The sequence below is a fragment of the Vulpes lagopus genome, chromosome 21, assembly GCF_018345385.1.
Source record: "Vulpes lagopus strain Blue_001 chromosome 21, ASM1834538v1, whole genome shotgun sequence".
Lineage (NCBI taxonomy): Eukaryota > Metazoa > Chordata > Mammalia > Carnivora > Canidae > Vulpes > Vulpes lagopus.
Window position 1 is genome coordinate 41,606,673 of NC_054844.1, and position 21,866 is coordinate 41,628,538.

General features: G+C 38.7%; 1 protein-coding gene across 2 annotated transcripts in view; it reads left to right on the plus strand.

Moving 5' to 3' along the window:
• The window catches only part of DIP2B (disco interacting protein 2 homolog B), a 221,772-nt gene that overhangs the window by 117,284 nt on the left and 82,622 nt on the right, over nucleotides 1–21,866 (plus strand). For both annotated transcript variants that reach the window (XM_041735560.1, XM_041735561.1), the window contains exon 3: nucleotides 9,346–9,474. In XM_041735560.1, coding sequence (XP_041591494.1) covers nucleotides 9,346–9,474 — 129 coding nt within the window. The remainder of the gene's footprint in view (nucleotides 1–9,345; nucleotides 9,475–21,866) is intronic.

A 21,866-nucleotide genomic window follows, 5' to 3' on the forward strand; every position in this document is an offset into this window, starting at 1 on the left:
GCTCTCTGAAGCCTCTGATAAACCTTCTTGAGGATAGTCTGTGATTCTTTTTCTTTCTTTTCTTTTTTTCCCTTTCCTTTCCTTCCCTTTCCTTTCTTCTCTTTTCTTTTTTCTCTCTCTTTGTCTTCTTTTCTTTTCTTTTCTTTCTTTTTTCTTTTCTTTTCTTTTCTTTTCTTTTCTTTTCTTTTCTTTTCTTTTCTTTTCTTTTTTTCTTTTCTTTTCTTTTCTTTCTTTTCCTTTCTTTCCCAGTGCTCATCAAGACAGGTGCTCCCCTTAATCCCCATCACCTGTTTGGCCCATTGCCCCACCCACCTCCCATCTGGTAACCATCAGTTTACAACTCTGTTTTTCTTAATGACCTTGCATTAAGTATGAAAATTCTGAAAGGCACACATTTTTTTTTTTTTTTGCATGAAACTTGCATAGCTTAGAGATACACAAATAAGCAGGCTTTTCAGATTAACATTTGACCATGCCCTTTAAATTGGTATCTCTCCATTTTTGTCTTTTTTTCCTAATCATTCACTATCATTGCTGGAACTGAGGAGGCAGACAAGATTATTTATTTTAGTCAAAATTGTTGGTGCCTACACTATGAGACCCAGAGCTGGTTACTGCAGGAGATACAAGATGAGTTAAGACCAGACTCTGACCTCAAGTTATTTATTCTGTAGTAGGAGAGATAAGACAGGTATACAAATGAGGATTATAAAAAATACAGTAAACTAAGCATTGTAAGAGAGTTCTAAACAATTAACTATGGAAATTCAAAGCTTTAAAACCAGCTATTGAAGTCAAGTATGGCATTTTGGAATGCTCCAGAACATTTCTAACTATATAAATATTAAGTAGGCAGCACGCCTTTTTGTGTGTGTGGAGGGGGTAGGATCTATTTTATTTTATTTATCCCATTTTGATTTAAAAGTTCCTTCCCGAGTGAGGATCACATCCTGATGGAAAGAAGGAATTTTGTATTCCAGTCCCAGTTCTGTGCTTTCATTTGCTAGGTTTGGATAGTATTATAGTCTGGAGTGCACACACATTGCAGTCATATCTATTCCCACATTCCTTATCAGAAGGAAGTCCACTATCTTCCTCTGGAGGCTTCTTTGAATTGTTCAAGAACCCCCTGGGATATTGCTAAAGCAGAAGGAGAGGTGGTCAGTGCAGCTTCCACACCTAAAAGGGAAGAACCCCATAGTCTGTTGTTGCTTTTTAGTGCCTCGTGGGGTACTTTTTGAACACTGTGACCAGTGTGATACGGACCCCCTGCTAAGCATGCTTCCTGGATGGAAGAGCCCAGTCTGCTCAACTCAGCCAAGGTCCCCTCTTGCATTCTCAGGGCAGAGCTCTCGGTATGGTACTCTTTCACCTCCATGCTCACCATCTTCCTGCTGCCAGGTGGCCCAGGAAGCGCTAGGTCGGGATCTGTTCAGACACCTGCCACTTCACAGACCCAGAAGCTCTAACTCCCCTTTCTTCCAGAATCCACCCCTACCAATCAGGCAGATGGCCCTTTTTCCAGACTCCGAATGCAAACACTCTCCTTCCTTCCTGCCTTTTCCTAGGCAATGAGGTTAACCACCTATCCTTCTAAGGCAGGCGTTCAGCAATTTGGAGGAGGGACAGTACTTTAGCTCCAAAGGGAAGATTCCCCCTGCACCATATGATTCATCATACCCTCGCCCACCTGCTTGCACGAGGTGGGAATGGAGGCTCTATTTAATGATTCAAAGTGATTATTGACATTTACTCAGTATAGAAAAAGAAACTTAATCTGTGATGGGTGTCCTGCTTCCTTAATGGCGTCTATCAGATAATGTTATTGTGAAGATAAAATGAGATGGTGTCATGAAAGTTTAAAGAGCCACAGAAATGTTATTATCATTGTTAATATGTCATTTCCTGCTTGAATCCCTGTAAAGACCACTCCTTTGGCTTAGCATGAGGGGCCAATCCAGCTTTTCTTCCAGCCTCGTTTCATATCGCTCCTTCGCTGTCCCCACCAGCCTTTCTTAATCTTGTCAAGGTTTTTCTTCCTCACTGGACTTCTACAAACACCATGCTTTTGTAGGAAGTGGCTTTTGCGTCTCTGTGCTTTGCTAAAGCCTGTGTCAGTGTCTCCTCTTAACAGACCTTCCCTGAAACTCTCCTACAAACTAAATTGCCCCGTCTGTGGGCTCAGAGAGCCTGGTTCTTTTCCTTCTCAGAACATATGATGTAAAAGATATACATGATGTGGTGATCTCTTATTTAATTTCTTCTCTGAACACCAGCCCCAAGATGAGTGAGCATGTTTGCTCTGTTTACTCTAAAAAGTTGAATTACTATGTTACTTGGTTCTCAGAGCCCATCCTGGTTTACTCTGTTACCCTTACAGGTGAGAATATCTGCTAAATCATAGGCAGAGTTGAAAGATAAGAAGCTGAGGTTGGCTTTCTTTCATCTTCCTGAATGGAAATTTTACATGGTTTTATACTAGTAAATATCAGCTGCTTTTTCAAGTCATCACTGTTACTGTGTTCAAACAGTGGCATCGTGGAAGACTGTCTTTGCCAAAGAACAATAAATCATGTACATGTTGATCCTTGTGTTGTAGAAGAAATGAAAATTTGTGGGTTTTCTTCAATTTATTAAATCTAGCAGCAGCAGCATTATTTAAACATAATGGCGACCCCTAGTGGATATTCTGTACAACTGACCAAGATACCAGGAACCCTCAAACTGACATTGTGTAATTAGCGAGTTACCGTTTTCTTTGGATCTCAAGTATATTCACACTTGAATTTAGAAGTTTTGAAGAAGACTTGATTTGTGAGCTCCACAGCTCTTGTTCCAGCACATATCTGTATTTACTGTTTTTAAAAATTACTTTGATTTATACCTCTTTCTTTAAACAAAAGAATGAAATGGTAAAGAACTACAGAGTACCTCATCATTACTTAAGGAATTTTATGTCCTCTTTGGTCCCTGTAGATGCACATAAGTAGTTTTTAACATTTACAGTTGTAATCACCCTATGGACATTATATTTTGTGGTGTTTTATCATTTGATTGTATTTCACTTAGACTATCTCATACATCTGCTGAGTCAACATACTTGCTTTTTTTTTTTTTGTGGTGTGTAATGCCTTATTATGTTGGTACATGTAGTGAATTCTGTCTTTGCTCGTAGTTTCTTATTGTGATAGTGAAACTGTACACATCTTATTCAAAGTATAGAAATCGGGATCCCTGGGTGGCGCAGCGGTTTGGCGCCTGCCTTTGGCCCAGGGCGTGATCCTGGAGACCCGGGATCGAGTCCCACGTCGGGCTCCCGGTGCATGGAGCCTGCTTCTCCCTCTGCCTGTGTCTCTGCCTCTCTCTCTCTCACTGTGTCCCTATCATAAATAAATAAAAATTAAAAAAAAAAAAAACAAAGTATAGAAATCTCTATTTTCAGGCCCCAGGTAATTCCCGAGATCCACAGAGTGTGAAACCCTGGCCAGGGAATGATTCATCTTTAAGCAGCATATTGCCTGCCCCACTAATGTTGGATGTGCTGTTAAATAATGCCTTGCTGTGCTCCCATGTCTCCTGATCCTTTCTCTTCTCTTTGAGGAGACTTGAGGTACATCATTTCCTGCCCCCTTCCGTGACAAATTGTTGCCCTGGCAAGTAAGTTAAGGTGGGAATAGACTTCTACAGTTCTCTTAATCCAACCAGGACATACTTTCCTCCCTCCTACCTCCAAATTTGTATTGATTTGGCAGTTACTTTTGGAACAGGAGGCAACTGATTTTAGAAGATTTGAAAATCCTGCTTACAGAGTTATAATTTGTCTAAAGAAGCTGAAAACTGAAGATTATTTTAATTTATTTTGGCCAGAATCTATTCTATGTGAATGGCCTTTGTATTAAGAAGATCCAATATCATTTTTATTTCCTTCTTTACACTTAACTATTTCCTTGATTTTCTGTAATGAACATTACTATTTTTATATTTAGAAAAAGATAATTTTTCTAAATTACAGCATTCCAGTAAAACCTATGGAAAAATATATAAAACATTCAAAATCTCATCCCCTAGAGATAATTGCTATTAACATTTCATAGAGTTCATAGGCACTCTATTTGCTTCCAGTTTTTTCAATGCACATATAAAATATATTTGTAAGTATTATATTTTAAAAAATAAACTCCAATTCATGAGAATAAAAATTTATAGAAACTCATGTAAACTGCGGGCTGATTATTTACATTCAAAAGGATTATCTACAGGGGTGCCTGGCTGGTGTAGTTATGTGATTCTTGATTTTAGGGTTGTGAGTTCAAGCCCCACATTGGATGTAGAGATTAAGAAAAAAGGGATTATCTACAGTTTCATTAGACTACTGTGTTATACTTAAAGTGATTCAATTCCTAAGTATCCATTTTACTTTGTTTTTATTTCTCTCTCTCTCTCTCTCTCTCTCTCTCTCTCTTTGGATAGCTTCTTTTGAACTTGAGGCTAAAGGTGCACATTTGAGCCAAGGTGGTTATTGGCTCATTTGAGCCAAGGTGGTTCTAGAAATCCATATTTCTAGATGCACATATTGCACATTTGAGCCAAGGTGGTTCTAGAAATCCACGTTTCTGTGGCATTGTGCTTTGTGGGCACCTGAGGAATGCTCACTGAACAAACTTGTCAGCCACTTATTGAAACTGCAAATTGACCTTCTTGGTTTCATTTCTGACAAGCTACAACAAAATGATTGTCATGGTTTTAGACCCAAAAGGGACCTGATCTGCTTGGATGACTAAATTCCTGAGAGAACTGCGATAAACATAGCAGATCATCATAGTAATGTTGCTTGGTGAATAGCGTGTTGTCAGGCTTCCCCCCCCCCCCCCCCCCCGCCCCGGTACCAGCTCAGTAGATCTCTTGCTAAATGTCATCTGACTCTCAGTTCTCATCAGATGTCTGTATTTGTGTTATGTTTCCTTGTGGTTTGATCTCTGATGATGCCTAAATAATCCTAAGTAGAAATATTCATTCTCTTGCATTTTTCCTCCGGCAAATGTATCAACTCCCAGTTCCCCATCACTGTCCTGTCATTTCCTTGAAACAATTTTTATTCTTTAACCTACATTATCTTCTTTCTCCTAATTAATTACATTGGAAAATACAAAGTAAAAGTATAAGTGAGAGGAATGGTAAAAAATACATAAACCTTTATTGTCCATCCTTTGTGAAATGAGAACCTATGTTCATGTTTTTCATCCTTGGAATTACTAGCTATCTAATTCAGAAGCTCCATGTTTCTTGGCAGGTTGATTTGGTCTGTCCTAGCAAATCTACTTATTTAATTTAAAGATAATCAGTGATGGATAACTCAGAGATTCACACCCCCTCCCCCCAGATACACACAAAGTAACACAAAGCTAGTGTTTGTTTGTTTGAAGATTTTATTTATTTATTCACGAGAGGCACAGAGAGAGGCAGAGACATAAGCAGAGGGAGAAGCAGGCTCCCTGAGGGGAGCATGATGCAGGACTCGATCCCAGGACCCCGGGGTCACGCCTGGAGCCGAGGGCAGAAGTTCAACCACTGAGCCACCCAGGTGCCCCAAAACTAGTGTTTTAAACTTAGTGCTCTAAACTAAACCATTTTCTCTGTTCATAGTTACAGGCAAAGTAGCTCATGTGTGCTAATCTGATTTCCTTCCTTTATAAATCATCCGACAATACAAATAAAAATAGCCCTTTTCTATTTTTTGTTCTCTATTTAAAATTAATTGGAATATGCTTTAAATGATTTCTCTAACGAATGGCTGAAAACTTTATTTGGAGGGGCTTTTTGCAGAATCTTTTACATGAAAGCAATTGATTTTTTTTTTTTAAGAACTATTATCTAGCCGCTGACTGTAAATCCTAAGGCATAGTTCCTATGTTCCTAAATGTTCCATAGTTCATAGGCATAGTTCATATGTTCCATAGTTCCTAGTTTATAGTTCCTAAACTATATTATTAATTCTGATTGCTTTCCTCCTAACAGTCTTGGGAGAATTTTCATAACCTTTTCTGCTTGAGAACCAATGGAGTTAGATCTGGGTTCATAGGCATAGTTTATATGTTCCATAGTTCCTAGTTTGTAGTTCCTAAACTATATTATTAATTCTGATTGCTTTCCTCCTAACAGTCTTGGGAGAATTTTCATAACCTTTTCTGCTTGAGAACCAATGGAGTTAGACAGATCTGGGTTTGAATCCTGACTCTGTGACTTTGCACAAATGATCCATGTCTCTGATCCTTTTCTTTTTCTTCTAATAAGTTGATAGTGTTACTGCTAACTTTATAGGATTGTTGTGAGGAATAAATAATATGTGAAAACTTCTGTATGCACACTGCCTAGCAAAAAACCAAATTCTTATTTTTTATTTTTAGAGCAAGCAGTGGGGGCCATGGTAAGAGAGAGAGGGAGAGAGAATTGTAAGCAGGCTTTGTGCCCAGCATGGAACCCAAGGTGGGGCTCAGTTTCTTGACCCTGAGAGCATGACCTGAGCCAAAATCAAGAGTCAGACACTAAACCAACTGAGCCACCCAGGCACCCCTAGCTTTTGTTATTAGAGACTGAGAGTTGATAAGCTTTTTCTGTGAAGGGCAAGATAGTAGATATTTTAGGCTTTAAGGACCGTCAATATCTGTCCCAGTTACTTAAGTGCTACCTTGACAGTATGGAAGTATCCATAGGCAGTACATAAACAGATGAGCATGGCTTTGTTCTGATAAAACTATTTATAAAAAGAAATGGGCTATAGTTTGTTAGCTCCTTTGTATGCTAAGAAATGAAACAAGGCATGAAAATATTAAGAATTCAGTATAGCTCTTTTGTGAAATGGATTATCAAAAGAATTTAAGTTGATTAAAAACTTCAATTTACAGGGGTATCTGGGTGGTGCAGTTGGTTAAGCGCCCAATTCTTGGTTTCGTCACAGGTCATGATCTCAGAGTTGTAGGATCAAGCCCCGTGTCAGTCTTCATGCTCTACATGGAATTTGATTGACATTTGTTCTCCTTCTCCCTCGCTCGCTCTCTCTAAATGAATCTTTATAAAAAAAAAAAAAACCTTCAATTTACAGTCCATTACATTTCAAAATATCAGTGTTAAAATATGTTCTGCTCAGTTAATATATTTTATATTAAAATTATCAGCTGCCAGGAGCCATCAAAAATAAACATTTCTAGATCTATAAAAGTACTTTAGTAAAGAACATCCTAAAGTATATTCCTCTTGCATTCTTAAAAACAGTATATGAAAAATAATCTAACCATTTAAAAAAAACCCTTTTAAATTATATCTTACGATTTTGTGGGTCAGGAATTTGGGCAGAGCTCAGTTGGATGATTTTGGTGCTCCACATGGTGCCAGTTAGGGTCACTAAATGCTTTTCATTGGTGCGTGGGCTGGTCTAGAAGATCTGAAATGATTTCACTAATATGTCTGGGGCCCTGGCAAGGACAGGTAGAGGGCTGGGCTCAGCTGGGGCTGTCACCTAGAGCTCTTATGCATGGCCTATCTAGCATGCTAACCATTTTTAAAAGATGATATGAGATTGTCATTATGAATCTCAGTTCCTGTACTACTATGATGCCCTTAGCCTTTACACAAGACTTGTGGGACTATTACTTGTACTCCCTAGACCACTGTGCTTTTTTATTTCTTGACTTTACAATTCTCACTTGTGATCTGGAGCAGTACATTCACTGAATAAGTGACATCTTACTGTTGTAGGCATGTAATTTCCTACGTGTAAGGTGCCTTGGTGGGCACAATTAAGTGCTATTTAAGAAATTTAAATATGTCTTAAATATAAGAAATTTAAAATATGTCTTAAAAAAAAAGAAATCCTTAAAAAAAAGAAATCCTAAAAAAAAAAAGAAATCCTGGGCAGCCTGGGTGGTTCAGTGTAGCTTGAAAGGAACCACTTTCAGCCCAGGGCCTGATCCTGGAGACCCGGGATCGAGTCCCACGTTGGGCTCCCAGCATGGAACCTGCTTCTCCCTCTCCCTGTGTCTCTGCCTCTCTTTCTCTCTCTCTCTCTCTCTCATGAATAAATAAATAAAATCGTAAAAAAAGCTTTAGTTATGGGGAAGTCATCAAAGAGGGAGACAAACCATGAAACTCTTAACTATAGGAAACAAACTGGGTTGCTGGAGAGAGGAGAGGGGTAGGGAGATGGGGTAACTGGGTGATGGGTATTAAGGTGGGCACATGATGTGATGAGCACTGGGTATTATATGCAACTGATGAATCACTGAACTCTACATCTTAAACTAATGATGTACTATATGTTGGCTAATTGAATTCAAATACATATTTTAGCAAAATATTTTAGCTATCCAAGATGAGTGAGTTCTAGAGATCCATTATACAACATCATGCTTGGAGTTTACAGTACTGTATTGTACACTTATAAATTTATTAAAAGGGCATATCTTATGCTAAATGATCTTACTGTAACTTTAAAAAATATGACTTAGGAGCTAACACCATTTGAGGCAAAAAAGACAGTGTAATACCAGAACTTACAGTGTTTATCTTCTGATTATTATTATTATTTTTTTAATAAAAAGTCTATTTATTTATTCATGAGAGACAGAGAGAGAGGCAGAGACACAGGCAGAGGGAGAAGCAGGCTCCACTCAGGGAGCCCGACACGAGACTCGATCCCGGGTTTCCAGGATCACGCCCTGGGCCAAAGGCAGGCGCCAAACCACCGAGCCACCCAGGGATCCCTCTTCTGATTATTTTACCTGCTTATTTCCCCCTCCTCCATATTCCTGATAAGACAGTAAATGTTGAGAGGGCAGAGAATGGGGACAGGCCAGGTACTAGAAGGGACAAGTTCAGTAGTGACTCCAGTTGAAAGAGGGGCTAACAGATTTGACTCAAAGCTGTGTTTCTGTAATAAATATCATAGTTTTACTTAAATGACATGTCTATTTGGAGTAACTTCTGGTGGGGAGGCTAAAGCTCCCCAGACTATTTATTCTTTGTGCCATTATGCAGGACTTGGGGGGTCATATACACCCCATTTTCCCCTACCCCATCAATTCTTAGAATCTCTGGAATGGCCTTTTCACTTTACATTCTTCTTCCTAATCTTTCTATTTTATCACCTGTTGACAATTACAACTCTAAGATTATATTTTTTAGCCTGGATGTCTCTGCATCATTTTTATGTATATATACTGATGCTCTCTAATCATTTATTATAGATAAGGTAATAGTACCACTTCAGAGTGTTGTGGGAATGCCATAAAGTGCTCAGAAAACTAGCTATTATTGTTGTCAGATAACCATATACCAAACTTCCTTTTTTAGAAGCCGATTCAGCAGTACAGAAAGAACACAGAAACCAGACACCTGCTCCGTCTGCAGCTCAAACTTCCGCTCCTTCTAAGTACCACCGAACTCGATCTGGGGGAGCCAGGGATGAACGATACCGATCAGGTAAGAAGGAACTGAAAGTTACCAGCAGAATAGCTTTTAGTGACTGAAGTATGACCCCTATATCCTGAAAGCTTTTAATGTTTGTTTGTTTGTTTTTCCATTAAAGGGCCAACAGGTCTATATTAATTCATTCATCAGTCGTTTATTGAATATCTATTATGTGCCAGGTGTGGAAGATAGCCAATATTAGCTGGGGCTATAGCAGCAAATATGATGCTTCTGTACTCAAGGGCAGAAGGGGAGTCAGGCAGGTACAAAGGCAACATGGGTAAATAACTAAGAAAATAGAGGGCTAGGCTCACTTAGGGTGGTACTGGGAGAGTTTAGTGAACTCTGTTGGAAGAGGCAGATCCTTCTGTGTTTGCCAGAGCTGTAGATCAAGTCTTTTTACTAGTGGAGCTGGAACAAAAACTCAAAGATGAAATTTCAAGTTAGTAAACATTTTTTAAAAGATTTTATTTATTTATTCATAAGAGGCAGAGATAGAGAGAGAGAGAGGCAGAGACACAGGCAGAGGGAGAAGCAGGCTCCATGCTTCGTCGGGCAGAGGGAGCCCGACGTGGGACTTGATCCGGGGTCTCCAGGATCACGCCTTGGGTGGAAGGAGGTGGTAAACCACTGAGCCACCTGGGCTGCCCTCACATTAGTAAACTCTTAACCTTTATTTCTTCTGACCCAAAAGGTACCCATAAGAAGGGAAAAGACAACGTGCTGTGGCTGGCAGTGGGAAAGTGCCCCTCCCATATCATGGCTGGGACTGGTGAGCAGAGGGACAAATCATAGACCCTTAGGAGGACCTGTGGCATAGCAAGCCCATCTCATGCCCACTTGTTGTCCACTGTGCTAAGGCAATCTCCACAGAGCATTCACTGTCTTAAGAAGTAGAATTGGGCCATCAAACTAATTGCAGTGCTCTTTTTCTTCAGATTTTGGACTCCTATACCAGCCAACCTTTAACCTTCTCTTGAATTGGAAAACAGAGTGTATATCACATCCTCTCAGAAGTTGTTTTAGAGAAAACAAGGAAAAGGACATGGTTGCAGAGTTGTGCCAGACATTTTGTGAGCTGATTTTATTAGATACATATTTTTATACACTGAAAGGAGGGAATGAGAAGTGTTCCATTAAAAAAATAGAGATTTTACATGCCACCCCAGAATTTTCCCTTATACCTAACCTGGTCTTGAGCGATCGGGGAGGCTTTCTCAGAGAGTAAGATATTTAAACTACGTCATATCAGACAGACAGTGTTAGGGAAGTAGCATCAGGTAGTAGACCTGAAGGGAGTTCACTATGGCTGGAACTTAGAATGCAAGGACCCAGAAAGAGGTGGGAGACGAGTCTAAGGAAGATTACCAGGGAAGAGATCTTAAGGAATCTTGAATACCATTGAAGGGTTTCAGCAAAGTAGTTATGTAGATTTGTGTTTGTTCTAGTGGTCTCTCTGGCGGCAGACCTCATCTCTGCTATATCTGTGTCCCCGGGCCTGGCACAAGGTCAAACATATATAAAGGCTAAATACTTTGGAGAAAAGAAAGAATAACAGTAGTTACTAGTTAAGGAATGGATTCGAAGGAGGTATGGCTGGATCTAGAAAAACCTCTCAGGAGCTGCTCTTTGCTGCCAAGACCCAAGCCTGATTTCCTAGACCCCATCACTGCCATTTAAGGCTGGAGTCCAGGTTCAGCAGCAGTGGGTTCTGACCAGTCCAGAAGGGTTTGGGCTTCTAAACTCTCATCCCGGGCCTTCTGAGAGTTTTGTGGATTCCCCCTCTCCCTTTTTTGTTTGTTTTTACAGCGTATGGTAAAAGAACTAGTAAGGAACCAAAAAGGTGATTCTCTGCATCCTATGCCCAGACTGTTCACATACAGAAAAAAAGCTATAGTGACCGTTAGTGTAAAATTTTGACTCAGCCAAAACCTGTGAGCTCCAGCCCCTGTTCTTCTTACACTGTTTCTTTCAGATTTACCCCAAATGTGGGGAAGTGTAGTCTGTGAATCAAATACTGGTTAGTGGACTGTGGAGTCTCTTGGTTAGGTACAGGGGTTTTAAGAGGGTTTAAAAATGAGTATTTGGGGGATCCCTGGGTGGCGCAGCGGCTTAGCGCCTGCCTTTGGCTCAGGGCGCGATCCTGGAGACCCGGGATTGAATCCCACATCAGGCTCCCGGTGCATGGAGCCTGCTTCTCCCTCTGCCTGTGTCTCTGCCTCTCTCTCTCTCTGTGACTATCATAAATAAATAAAAATTAAAAAAAAAAAAAAACGCTTAAAAAAATGAGTATTTGTCTTACAGGATATTTGTCTTACAGGACTTTTTCTTCTAAAGTAGTAGCAAGCAGGCCAGAGAGGAGGCAAAGTGGGGATGAAAAGGTGATTTAAAAGCCCTGAAGATACTGAAAGCTGTAAGAATACTGCAACACTGTCACGAGGGGAACATGAAAGAGGAGGCATGCAAGCATAGATTTGGGGTGAAAAATTCCATTTTTCCGTATATTAGGACTTAGCCAAATTACTTCCATACCTAAAACTTACCTAATTAGGAATTACTTAATCAAAGGAAAACTAAACAAATTGTGGCTTCTGTGAATAAGAGGAAGTCAACAGTAGCAGCAGAAGTAGAGCAAATGGTAGGAATTGTTGGGAGTTGATCTTTACCTCTTTGCCACCCTATCCTTAGGAAGGATTACATTTACATGGCACGTGCAACAGTGACGAAAAGACATAGGGTGTGTTCAGTAAAAGTCACAAGCATTCAAAATAAATGGATGCGTCTACAGCAAAGACTTAATGATGTTAGTGAGCATTACTGGAAAATATTTTCTTGTTTGGTTGAGGCTTATTAATACCTACAACATTTCAACCAATCATAATCAAATCTAAGTAGACTTAGTATTGCATATTCCAGACAAGGTATAAAGAGCTTATATTTATTCAGTTAGATCTGATCTGATTCTGTTCTTTGTCCTTAGCCAAGAGGTTCTGACATTTCAAATACACTTATTAGTCCCCCTTTTTTTCCTGCACATCAAGGCATGATGCACCTTCCTACACATGTGTTATGGTCACAAGTATAGAAAATATGCAATTGATGCCTGAGATAAAAAGTGATCTTATGGTAAGTCATTCTGACAACTCCTTTAAAGTTACATTTTAGGGACACCTGAGTGGCTCAGCTATTGAGCATCTGCCTTTGGCTCAGGGCCTGATCCCAGAGTCCCGGGATCGAGTCCCACATCATGCTCCCTGTGAGGAGCCTGCTTCTCCCTCTCCCTCTCTCTCTCTCTCTCTCTCTCATGAATAAATAAATAAAGTTGAATTTTAGAACAATTAGCTACTTCAAACAAAGCAACAAAAACAAAAAATGATTTAGGGTCTTTGTATTACCTTTTCATTGCAAACACTAATGCTGGAAAAGGATACCCAGCTTTCACATGCTTCTGGCAGAGATAACCGAAGTCAGCTGTGTCTGGGGACTGAACTTCGGAAGTGACTTCTTTATCAATGATCAGAATGAATTGTATGCTGGTGAATGAATCAAATCCAGTTAGAAGAGCTGCCTGTTTTGATCAATAAGGGGATTTGCTAATATAGAAACTGTGAACGTCTCCTTTTGACACTGATGTATGGGTCAGTGCTTATCTTGTTAGAATATAGATGGGTGGTTTGATTGGTCCTGTGGTCTGATGCTAGAATTCTTATGGCAGAGAACATGCTCTGTAATCATTAATTATCCAAATGTTATGTGCCTTGTGAAGCTTGATCATTGTGAATAATTCCCTAGTTTTAGCAAGTTTGCTATTACATGTTTCATATCATGCAAAAATGATTCTGGAACTGTGGTATTTTTAATAACTGAGCATTTGATTTGCTGTTGTTGAGGAAGTGCTTTTTCTCAGTATAGCAGTTAATCATTTGTTTTCCAAGATAGCTAAGAACTGTAATTTTATCTAATATAAGGGCAGTTTTCACATTTTAACATGTCTGAAATCAAGATACGTTTTATATAGGATGGCATCATGGATTCAATAAAGTACGGCAATCTTGATTCAACTAAATAAACCTCAAGGACACTAAATAGCATAATAAATATAAATGCAGCGTAACACTAGTTCAGAGCCGTAAGTAAGTTGGTACTGTGGTATTAAAGGTAACAGCACAACATTTTGGCAATGTCTTTAAAACTTTAAATATTCATCACTTTTTACCCAGAAATTCCACTTCCTAGGAATTTATTTTACGCAAATACCTATATATGTACACATAGATATGTATGCAAATATAGTTGTTATAATATTCACAATAATACAATATAATAAGTTATAATAGGTCCACACAATGGAATTTTATGAAAGTTGATTTTCAAATTCTGTGAAGGCTCATAGAAGGTCAGTGAGGTAAATTTTTTTTGTGCAGATATGGAGAGATGTACTGTAAATGTGTGTATATATATATTTTTAAGATTTATTATTCATTTTAGAGAAAGAGTAAAGGAGAGGGACAGAAGGAGAGAGAAACTCTAAGCAGACTCCATGCTAAGCGTGGAGTCTGACATGGGGCTCAATCTTGCAACATTGAGACCGTGACCTGAGCCGAAACCAAGAGTCAGACCTTAGGACTGTACTACCCAGGCACCCTGAAATGTACAAATGTGTTTTTAATAAATGTAAGACAATGTGTAGCATATGATTTTTGTAAATACTAATAATAACAATAATTATACATATTATCTACACAGATGCAGAAACCGGGGAGAATATGTAGCAGATTATTGAGGTGGGATTAGTTCTGAGAAGTGCTGGATCTGGGGAAAATTTTCCCTTCAGCATTATATGTGCTTACATCTTTTTCCAATATGTATATTAATTTTTTTCTCAGGTTTTTTTATTGCAGTAAAATATAAAATATATGTAACATAAAACATATTCATTTATTCTTAAAGATTTTATTTATTTGTGAGAGATACACAGAGAAAGAGAGGCACAGACATAGGCAGAGGGAGAAGCAGGCTCCCCGCAGGGAGCCCAATGTGGGACTGTATCCCCAGACCCCAGGATCACTCCCTGAGTTGAAGGCAGACGCTCAGCCACTGAGCCACCTAGGTGTCCCATATTCATATTATTTTTAAACAAACAAAAAATAGCACATGGTTTTTTCCTTTCTTTTATTGAGGTATAACTGACATATTACATTAGGTCAGGTATACAAAACAATGATTTGATATTGTGAAATGATCACCACAATGAGTCTAGTTAGCATCCACCACCATCCCCAGCTACGATATTTTTTTTCTTGTGGTGAGGACTCTTTAAGATTTATTCCCTTAGGGGAACCTAAGTGGCTCAACAAGTTAAGCATCTGATTCTTGATTTCAGCTCAGGCTGTGATCTCAGGGTTGTGGGATTGAGCCCTGAGTTGGGCTCTGTGCTCAGTAGAAAAGTCTGCTTGAGATTCTCTCTCTCCGCCCCCCCCACTTCTCTCTCTCTTTCTCTCTCTCTCTCTCTTTCTCTCTCCTCTTTTTCTCTCTCCCTAAATAAATAAAATGTTTTTTTTAATATTCTCAAAAAAAAGATTTATTCTCTTAGCAACCTTCAAATGTATAATACAGTATATGTAATTAACTATAACCACCATGCTGTACTTTACATCTTCATGACTTAATTATTTTATAACTGGAAGTTTGTAAAAGATTGTTTTAAAAATGATAACCCTGGATATAAAAAAAAAAACTTAAAAAAAAAAAAAGATAACCCTGGATAAATGATTTAAAGCCTTAAATCAATTATTGTTATTAATGATTTTTACTCTATGGATTCTTCTGCCTTAATACTGGGAGCTAAATGCAACAATAATTCCCTCTGTCACTCTAATTGAGAACTTTATTTCTTTGTCCAAATCTGATCTTTGACATGGTGGCATTTGCTAAGGTGGCTACCACAGGTACACCAGGACCATTTTATTTCCATATTCACATGCTTCCTTGTACCAAGGAAAGTAAATTGAGTTTAGTTCAGCAAGAATTTATTGTAGACCTCCTATGAGTTGAGCACAATTTAGATGCTAGAGAAACAGAAATTCAAGAATCTTTTCTTAAACATGGGAATCCTTTATACAAGGTAGAGGCATCGTAGATGAGGGTGTGATAGGGAAGGAGCCTGGGAACCGGACATGGTTGAGGGCAGGCTTCATGGAGGTGTTGAAGTCTGGGTCAGTTTGAAGGATGAATAGCTATTTGCTATATAGATATTCCAAGCTAAAGAAACATAATCGGTACAGGGGAATGTGAAATGCAAGTTAAATTTCACTTAAATTAATATTTCACTTTCCCTTCCCACTAGTGCAGAGTGGTGCCAATATAAATGTGATACCCTGATGTTTCAGAACTTAGTAGTTGCTGCCTCTGCCATAATTAAAAATGTTAAAGTGGTTGGTACCTTAGAAATTGATAAAAGTGGGGGCACCTGGGTGGCTCAGTGGCTCAGTTAGTTGTCTGCCTTTGGCTTGGTCTTGATCTCGGGGTCCTGGGATTGAGCCCCACATTGGGCTCTCTACTGAGCCAGGGTAAGTCTGCTTCGCTCTCTCCCTCTGTGCCTCCCTCCTGCTCACACTTGCTCTTTCTCTTTCTCTCAAACAAGTAAGTAAAATCTTTAAAAAACTTGGTAAAAGTGGCATGACTACTTGATGGCTTCCAGGTAACTCTTGAACTGTACTTCTCTACTTTTTTTTTTTTTTTTTTAATTTTTATTTATTTATGATAGTCACAGAGAGATAGAGAGAGAGGCAGAGACACAGGCAGAGGGAGAAGCAGGCTCCATGCACCGGGAGCCCGACGTGGGATTCGATCCCGGGTCTCCAGGATCGCGCCCTGGGCCAAAGGCAGGCGCCAAACCACTGCGCCACCCAGGGATCCCTGTACTTCTCTACTTAATGACTCAACCTGCCCATGTGTCTGCCTTTCAGTCTGTCCATTCCTACCTATCTGTGTGTCTGTGTGTCCGTCTATCTATCCATTCATCCATTCTAATGGTTAAGGACAGTCAGTGTCTGTTCTGCCCCATAGATGTACTTAAAGCCCATATGTCATTTATGCATCACATCTTAACCACTTCATAAAGATAAGCCAAGAATAGGAACAGCTACTTTAAAACTCTCTTTAAGAAACTATTTCCCATGCCACCTAGGCAGCCCTTGAGCTGTTCATCATTTTAAAAATGTATTTGTGAGAAATTTTTTTAATCCTAAGGATGCTAACATTTAAATTGTATTAGAGGTATTAATGCAGGTAGATAAATCAACTAGAGGTATAATAATTGGAAAAGAAAAAGTAAAACTGTATTTGCACTTAATATGATGTTTATTTAGAAAACCCAAGAGAATTAGTGGTAAAAGTAATCTAATGACATAATTCAGTCAGGTAGCAAGGTATAAAATTATTACAGAAATCAGTAGCCTTCATATATGCAACCAATAACCAGTTAAGAGATATAATGGTAGAGCAAACCTCATTTACAAAAGCAATAGAAAAGATAAGACCTATTTAGGAAAAATGTAAGAAATGTGTAAAGCCTTTATGAAAGAAACTTTACCCTGAAAGACACTGTAAACATGATAAATGGAAAAGCATCCCTTATCCTTTGATAGAATAATTTAGTGTGGAACGCCTGGGTGGTTGCTCAGTGGTTGAGTGCCTTCGGCTCAGAGTGTGATTCTGGAATCCCAGGATCGAGTCCCATGTCGGGCTCCCTGCATGGAGCCTGCTTCTCTCTCTGCTTGTGTCTCTGCCTCTCTCTCTGTTTGTCTCATGAATAAATAAATAAAATCTTAAAAAAAATAATAATTCAGCGTGACAAAGATGGTAGGGCTCACTAAATTAGCTTATAAATTTTAAAATTAATTAATTAATTAATTTATTTATTTATGAGAGACACAGAAAAAGAGGCAGAGACATAGAGGGAGAAGCAGGCTCCCTGTGGGGAGCCCGATGAGGGACTTGATCCCAGAACCCCAGGATCATGCCTTGAGCTGAAGGTAGATGCTCAACCACTGAGCCACCCAGGTGTCCCTAGTTTATAACTTTAATCCAGTTTCAGTAACACTATAAAATTTATCTATGGGGCTAGAAAACATGTTTTTGAAATTCATTTGGAAAAATAAACATGTAAGAATAGCTAAGAAACACTGAAAAAAGAGAACCTATGAAGAGTGACTATACTGACTAGATATGAAAGTGTACCCTAAAGATTCTATAATTAAAACAGTGTGGTGGCTCCCAGGGTGGCAGACAGACAATTGAAATAGAATAAGAAGTGCAGAATAGACCAAACAGACCAAAGTACCTCTGGGATTTAGTGTATAATATAGCATTGTAAATCCCTGGGTCAGAAATGTACTTTTTAATAAATTGTTGCTAGGACAGCTGGAAAAATATGAAGTAAATCCATACCTCACACCATATGCCAGCAAAAACTCTAAATGGATCAGATATCTACGTTAAAAAAAAAAAGCTAATACTGAAAGAAAACAATGAATTTTTCTATAACGTGGGCTTATAGAAAGCCTATGGGAAGAAGAATTTCTGAGACTCAAAATCCAGATGTGATGAAAGACTGCATACAAAATGTTTTTACTGTGGTAAAAAACATAAATTTACATTTTCAAAAATTTTTAAGTATACATTTTAGCATTAACTACGGGCATATTGTTACACGATAGCTCTCTAGAACTCTTTGATCTTGCATGACTGAAACTTTATGTTTAATGACAACTCCCTGTTTCCCCCTCTCTCAGTCTCTGCCAACCACAATCGTAATTTCTATATCTAAAAATTTGAGTAATTTAGGTATCTCTTGTAAGGAGAACCATGCAGTCTTTTTGTTTTATTCCACTTAGTGTAACATCGTCAACGTTCAAGCATATGATAAGATTTCTTTCTTTTTTAAGGTTGAATAGTATTCCATTGTGTGTGTGTATTTTCTTTATACATTCATCCATTCATGGACATTTAGGTTGCTTCCATGTCTTGGGTATTGTGAATAATGCTCCATTGAACATTCTGTGCAAATATCCCTTGGAACCCTGCTTTCCGTTCTTTTGGATATATACCTAGAAGTGGGATTACTAGATCATATAACAGTTCTATTTTTTATTTTTTGAAGAACCTTCTGTACTGTTTTCCATAGCAGCCACACCATTTCACAGTCCCACCAACAGTGCACAAGGATTCTATTTTCTCCACATCCTCACCAACACTTGTTCTTTTCTTTTATTGTTTTTCTTTTTTTCTTCTTTTATCCTTTCCTTTCCTTTTATTTCCTTTCCTTTTTCCTTTCCTTGCCTTTCGTTTCCTTTCCTTTCCTGTCCTGTCCTGTCCTGTCCTGTCCTATGGCTATCATATGGCTATCCTATACCATTGTGGTTTTGATTTGCATTTCCTTGATGAATAGTGATGTTGAGCATGTTTTCATATGATTGTTGTTTATTTGTTTATCTTCTTTGGAGAAATGTCTACTCGAGTCCCTTGGCCATTTTAAAATTGGTCACTTGTTGTTATTGAGCTATAGGAATTTTTTATATATTCTGGACATTAATGCCTTATCCAGTATATGGTTTGTAAATATTTCCTCCCATTCTGTAGGTTGCCTTTCACACTTTTGTTACTTTTGTTGTGCAGAAGCTTTTTAGTTTGATGTAGTCACACCTGTTTTTGCTTTTGTGCCTATAGTGTCATATCTAAGAAATTATTACCCAGGGACGCCTGGATGGCTCAGTGGTTGAATGTCTACCTTCAGCTCAGGGCATGGTCCCGGGGTCCTGGGATTGAGTCCTGCACTGGGCTTCCTATGGGAAGCCTGCTTCTCTCGCTGCCTACATCTCTGCCTCTTTTTCTCTGTGTCTCTCATGAATAAATAAATAAAATCTTTAAAGGAAAAAAAAAGAAATTATTACTCATTCCAAGGTTATGAAGCTTCTCCTCTAATGTTTTCTTCTAAGAGTTCTCTAGTCTCAGGTCCTGTGTGTAGGTTTATTTATTATGAGTTAATTTTTACATATATTGTAAAATAAGTATCCAACTTCATTCTTTTATATGTGGATATTTCAGGTTCCCTGGCAACAGTTGTTGAAGGGACTGTCATTACCAGTTGTGCAGTCTTGGCACCCTTGTAAAGGACCATTTGACCATATATACAAGTATTGGTTTCTGGGCTCTCTGCCTTATTCCATTGGTCTGTATGTTTGTTTTTTATACCAGTATTATGCTATCTTGGTTTCTCTGGCTTTCTGATATGTTTTGAAATCCGGAAGTGTGAGGCTTCCATCTTTATTCTTCTTTAAGATTGTTTTGGCTGTTTAGGGTTCTTTGAGATTTCATATATGTTTGAGGTCTGTTTCTGCCTTTTTAAAAATAAAATTTTATTTTAAGAATTCCAATATGATTATCATACAATATTATATTCGTTTCAGGTATACAAATAGTGATTCAATGATTTTATACATTACTCAGTGCTCACCCTGATAAATGTCATCACCACACAACATTATATCAGTATTATTGATTTCCCTATGTTCCACTTTTCATTGCTATGATTTTTTAATTTTATAACTGGAAATTTGTACCTCTTAATGTCCTTTATTTTTTTCACCCACCTGCCCCACCCATCTTGCCTCTAGCAATCACCAACCAGTTCATGAACTGCGTTTAAGAGTCTGGGGTTTTTTGTTTGTTCTTTTGTCTTTTTAGATTCCACATATAAGTGAAATCATATGGTATTTGTCTTTTTCTGTCTTATTTCACTTATTATAATCCCTCTAGATTCATCCATGGTATCGAAAATGGCAAGATCTTGTTATTTTTAATGGCTGAGTAATAGTCCATTGTGTATTTATACCATATCTTCTTTATTCAGCCTACCAGTAGATACTTGAACTGCTTCTAGATCTTGGCTATTATTAATAATGCTGTAGTAAACATAGGGATACATATATAATTTTTAATTAGTGTTTTTGTTTTATTTGGGTAAGTACCCAGTAGTGGAATTACTGGACCATTTGGTAGTTCTATTTTTAATTTTTTGAGAAATACTGTTTTCCACAGTGGCTGTACCAGTTTACATTCCCACTGACAGGGTACCAAGGTTCCATTTTCTCCACACCCTCACAACATTTGTTACTGTCTTTTTTATTCTAGCCATTCTGACAGGTGTAAGATGAGATCTCCTTGTAGTTTTGATTCACATTTCCAGACTCTTTGTTTAGGGTTTCTATGAAAGTTCCATTATGTAGGCATTGGCCATTAATGATTAGCTCCATCTCCAACCCCTCTCCCCTCCCAAGAGGATGAAGGATAGGACTGAAAGTTCCAAGTTTCTAGTCGTGATGTGGCCTCTCTAGTGACCAGCCCCAATTCTGAGGCTGTTAAGGAGGCTACCAAGAGTCACCTAATTAGAACAGAAGATACTCCTGTCACCCAGGAAATTACACAGGTTTTCAGAGCTCAGTGTCAGAAAATGGGGCAAAGACCAACTGTATATTTCACTTATTTATTTATTTATCTACTTACTTATTTACTTATTATTATTATTTATTTATTTATTATTTATTTAATGATAGTCACACGCAGAGAGAGAGAGAGAGGCAGAGATACAGGCAGAGGGAGAAGCAGGCTCCATCCATGCACCGGGAGCCTGACGTGGGACTTGATCCCGGGTCTCCAGGATCGCGCCCTGGGCCAAAGGCAGGCGCCAAACTGCTGTGCCACCCAGGGATCCCCAACTATATATTTCTTATTATGTCACATAATGTTTAATCTGCAACGTTGAGAGGGACTTATGGAATATGAAGAAAAAGAAATTAACATAACTATATTATCCAGTGGAATAATATAACTACCACAAGGGGCACCTGAGTGGCTCAGTGATTGAGCATCTGTCTTTGTTTTTTGTTTTGTTTTGTTTTGTTTAAGATTTTATTTATTCATGAGAGACACACAGAGAGAGAGGCAAAGATGCAGGCAGAGGGAGAAGCAGGCTCCATGCAGGGAGCCCGATGTGGGACCCGATCCCGGATCTCCAGGATCACGCCCTAGGCTGAAGGCAGGAGCTAAACTGCTGAGCCACCCAGGGATCCTGAGCATCTGTCATTGGCTCAGGCCATGATCCCCGAGTCCTGGGATCAAGTCCACATCAAGCTGTCTTCAGGGAGCCTGCTTCTCCCTCTGCCTTTGTCTCTGCCCCTTTCTGTGTGTCTCATGAACAAATCAATAAAATCTTTTAAAAAGGAGTAGGTGTGATTTTTTTTTTTATACAGTACTTTGACTCGGTGTAAAAACTAAAAGAAATACAAATACAAATGTTGAACTCTAGTTAGACTTGTTTTTAATAGTAATATGGGATAACAATT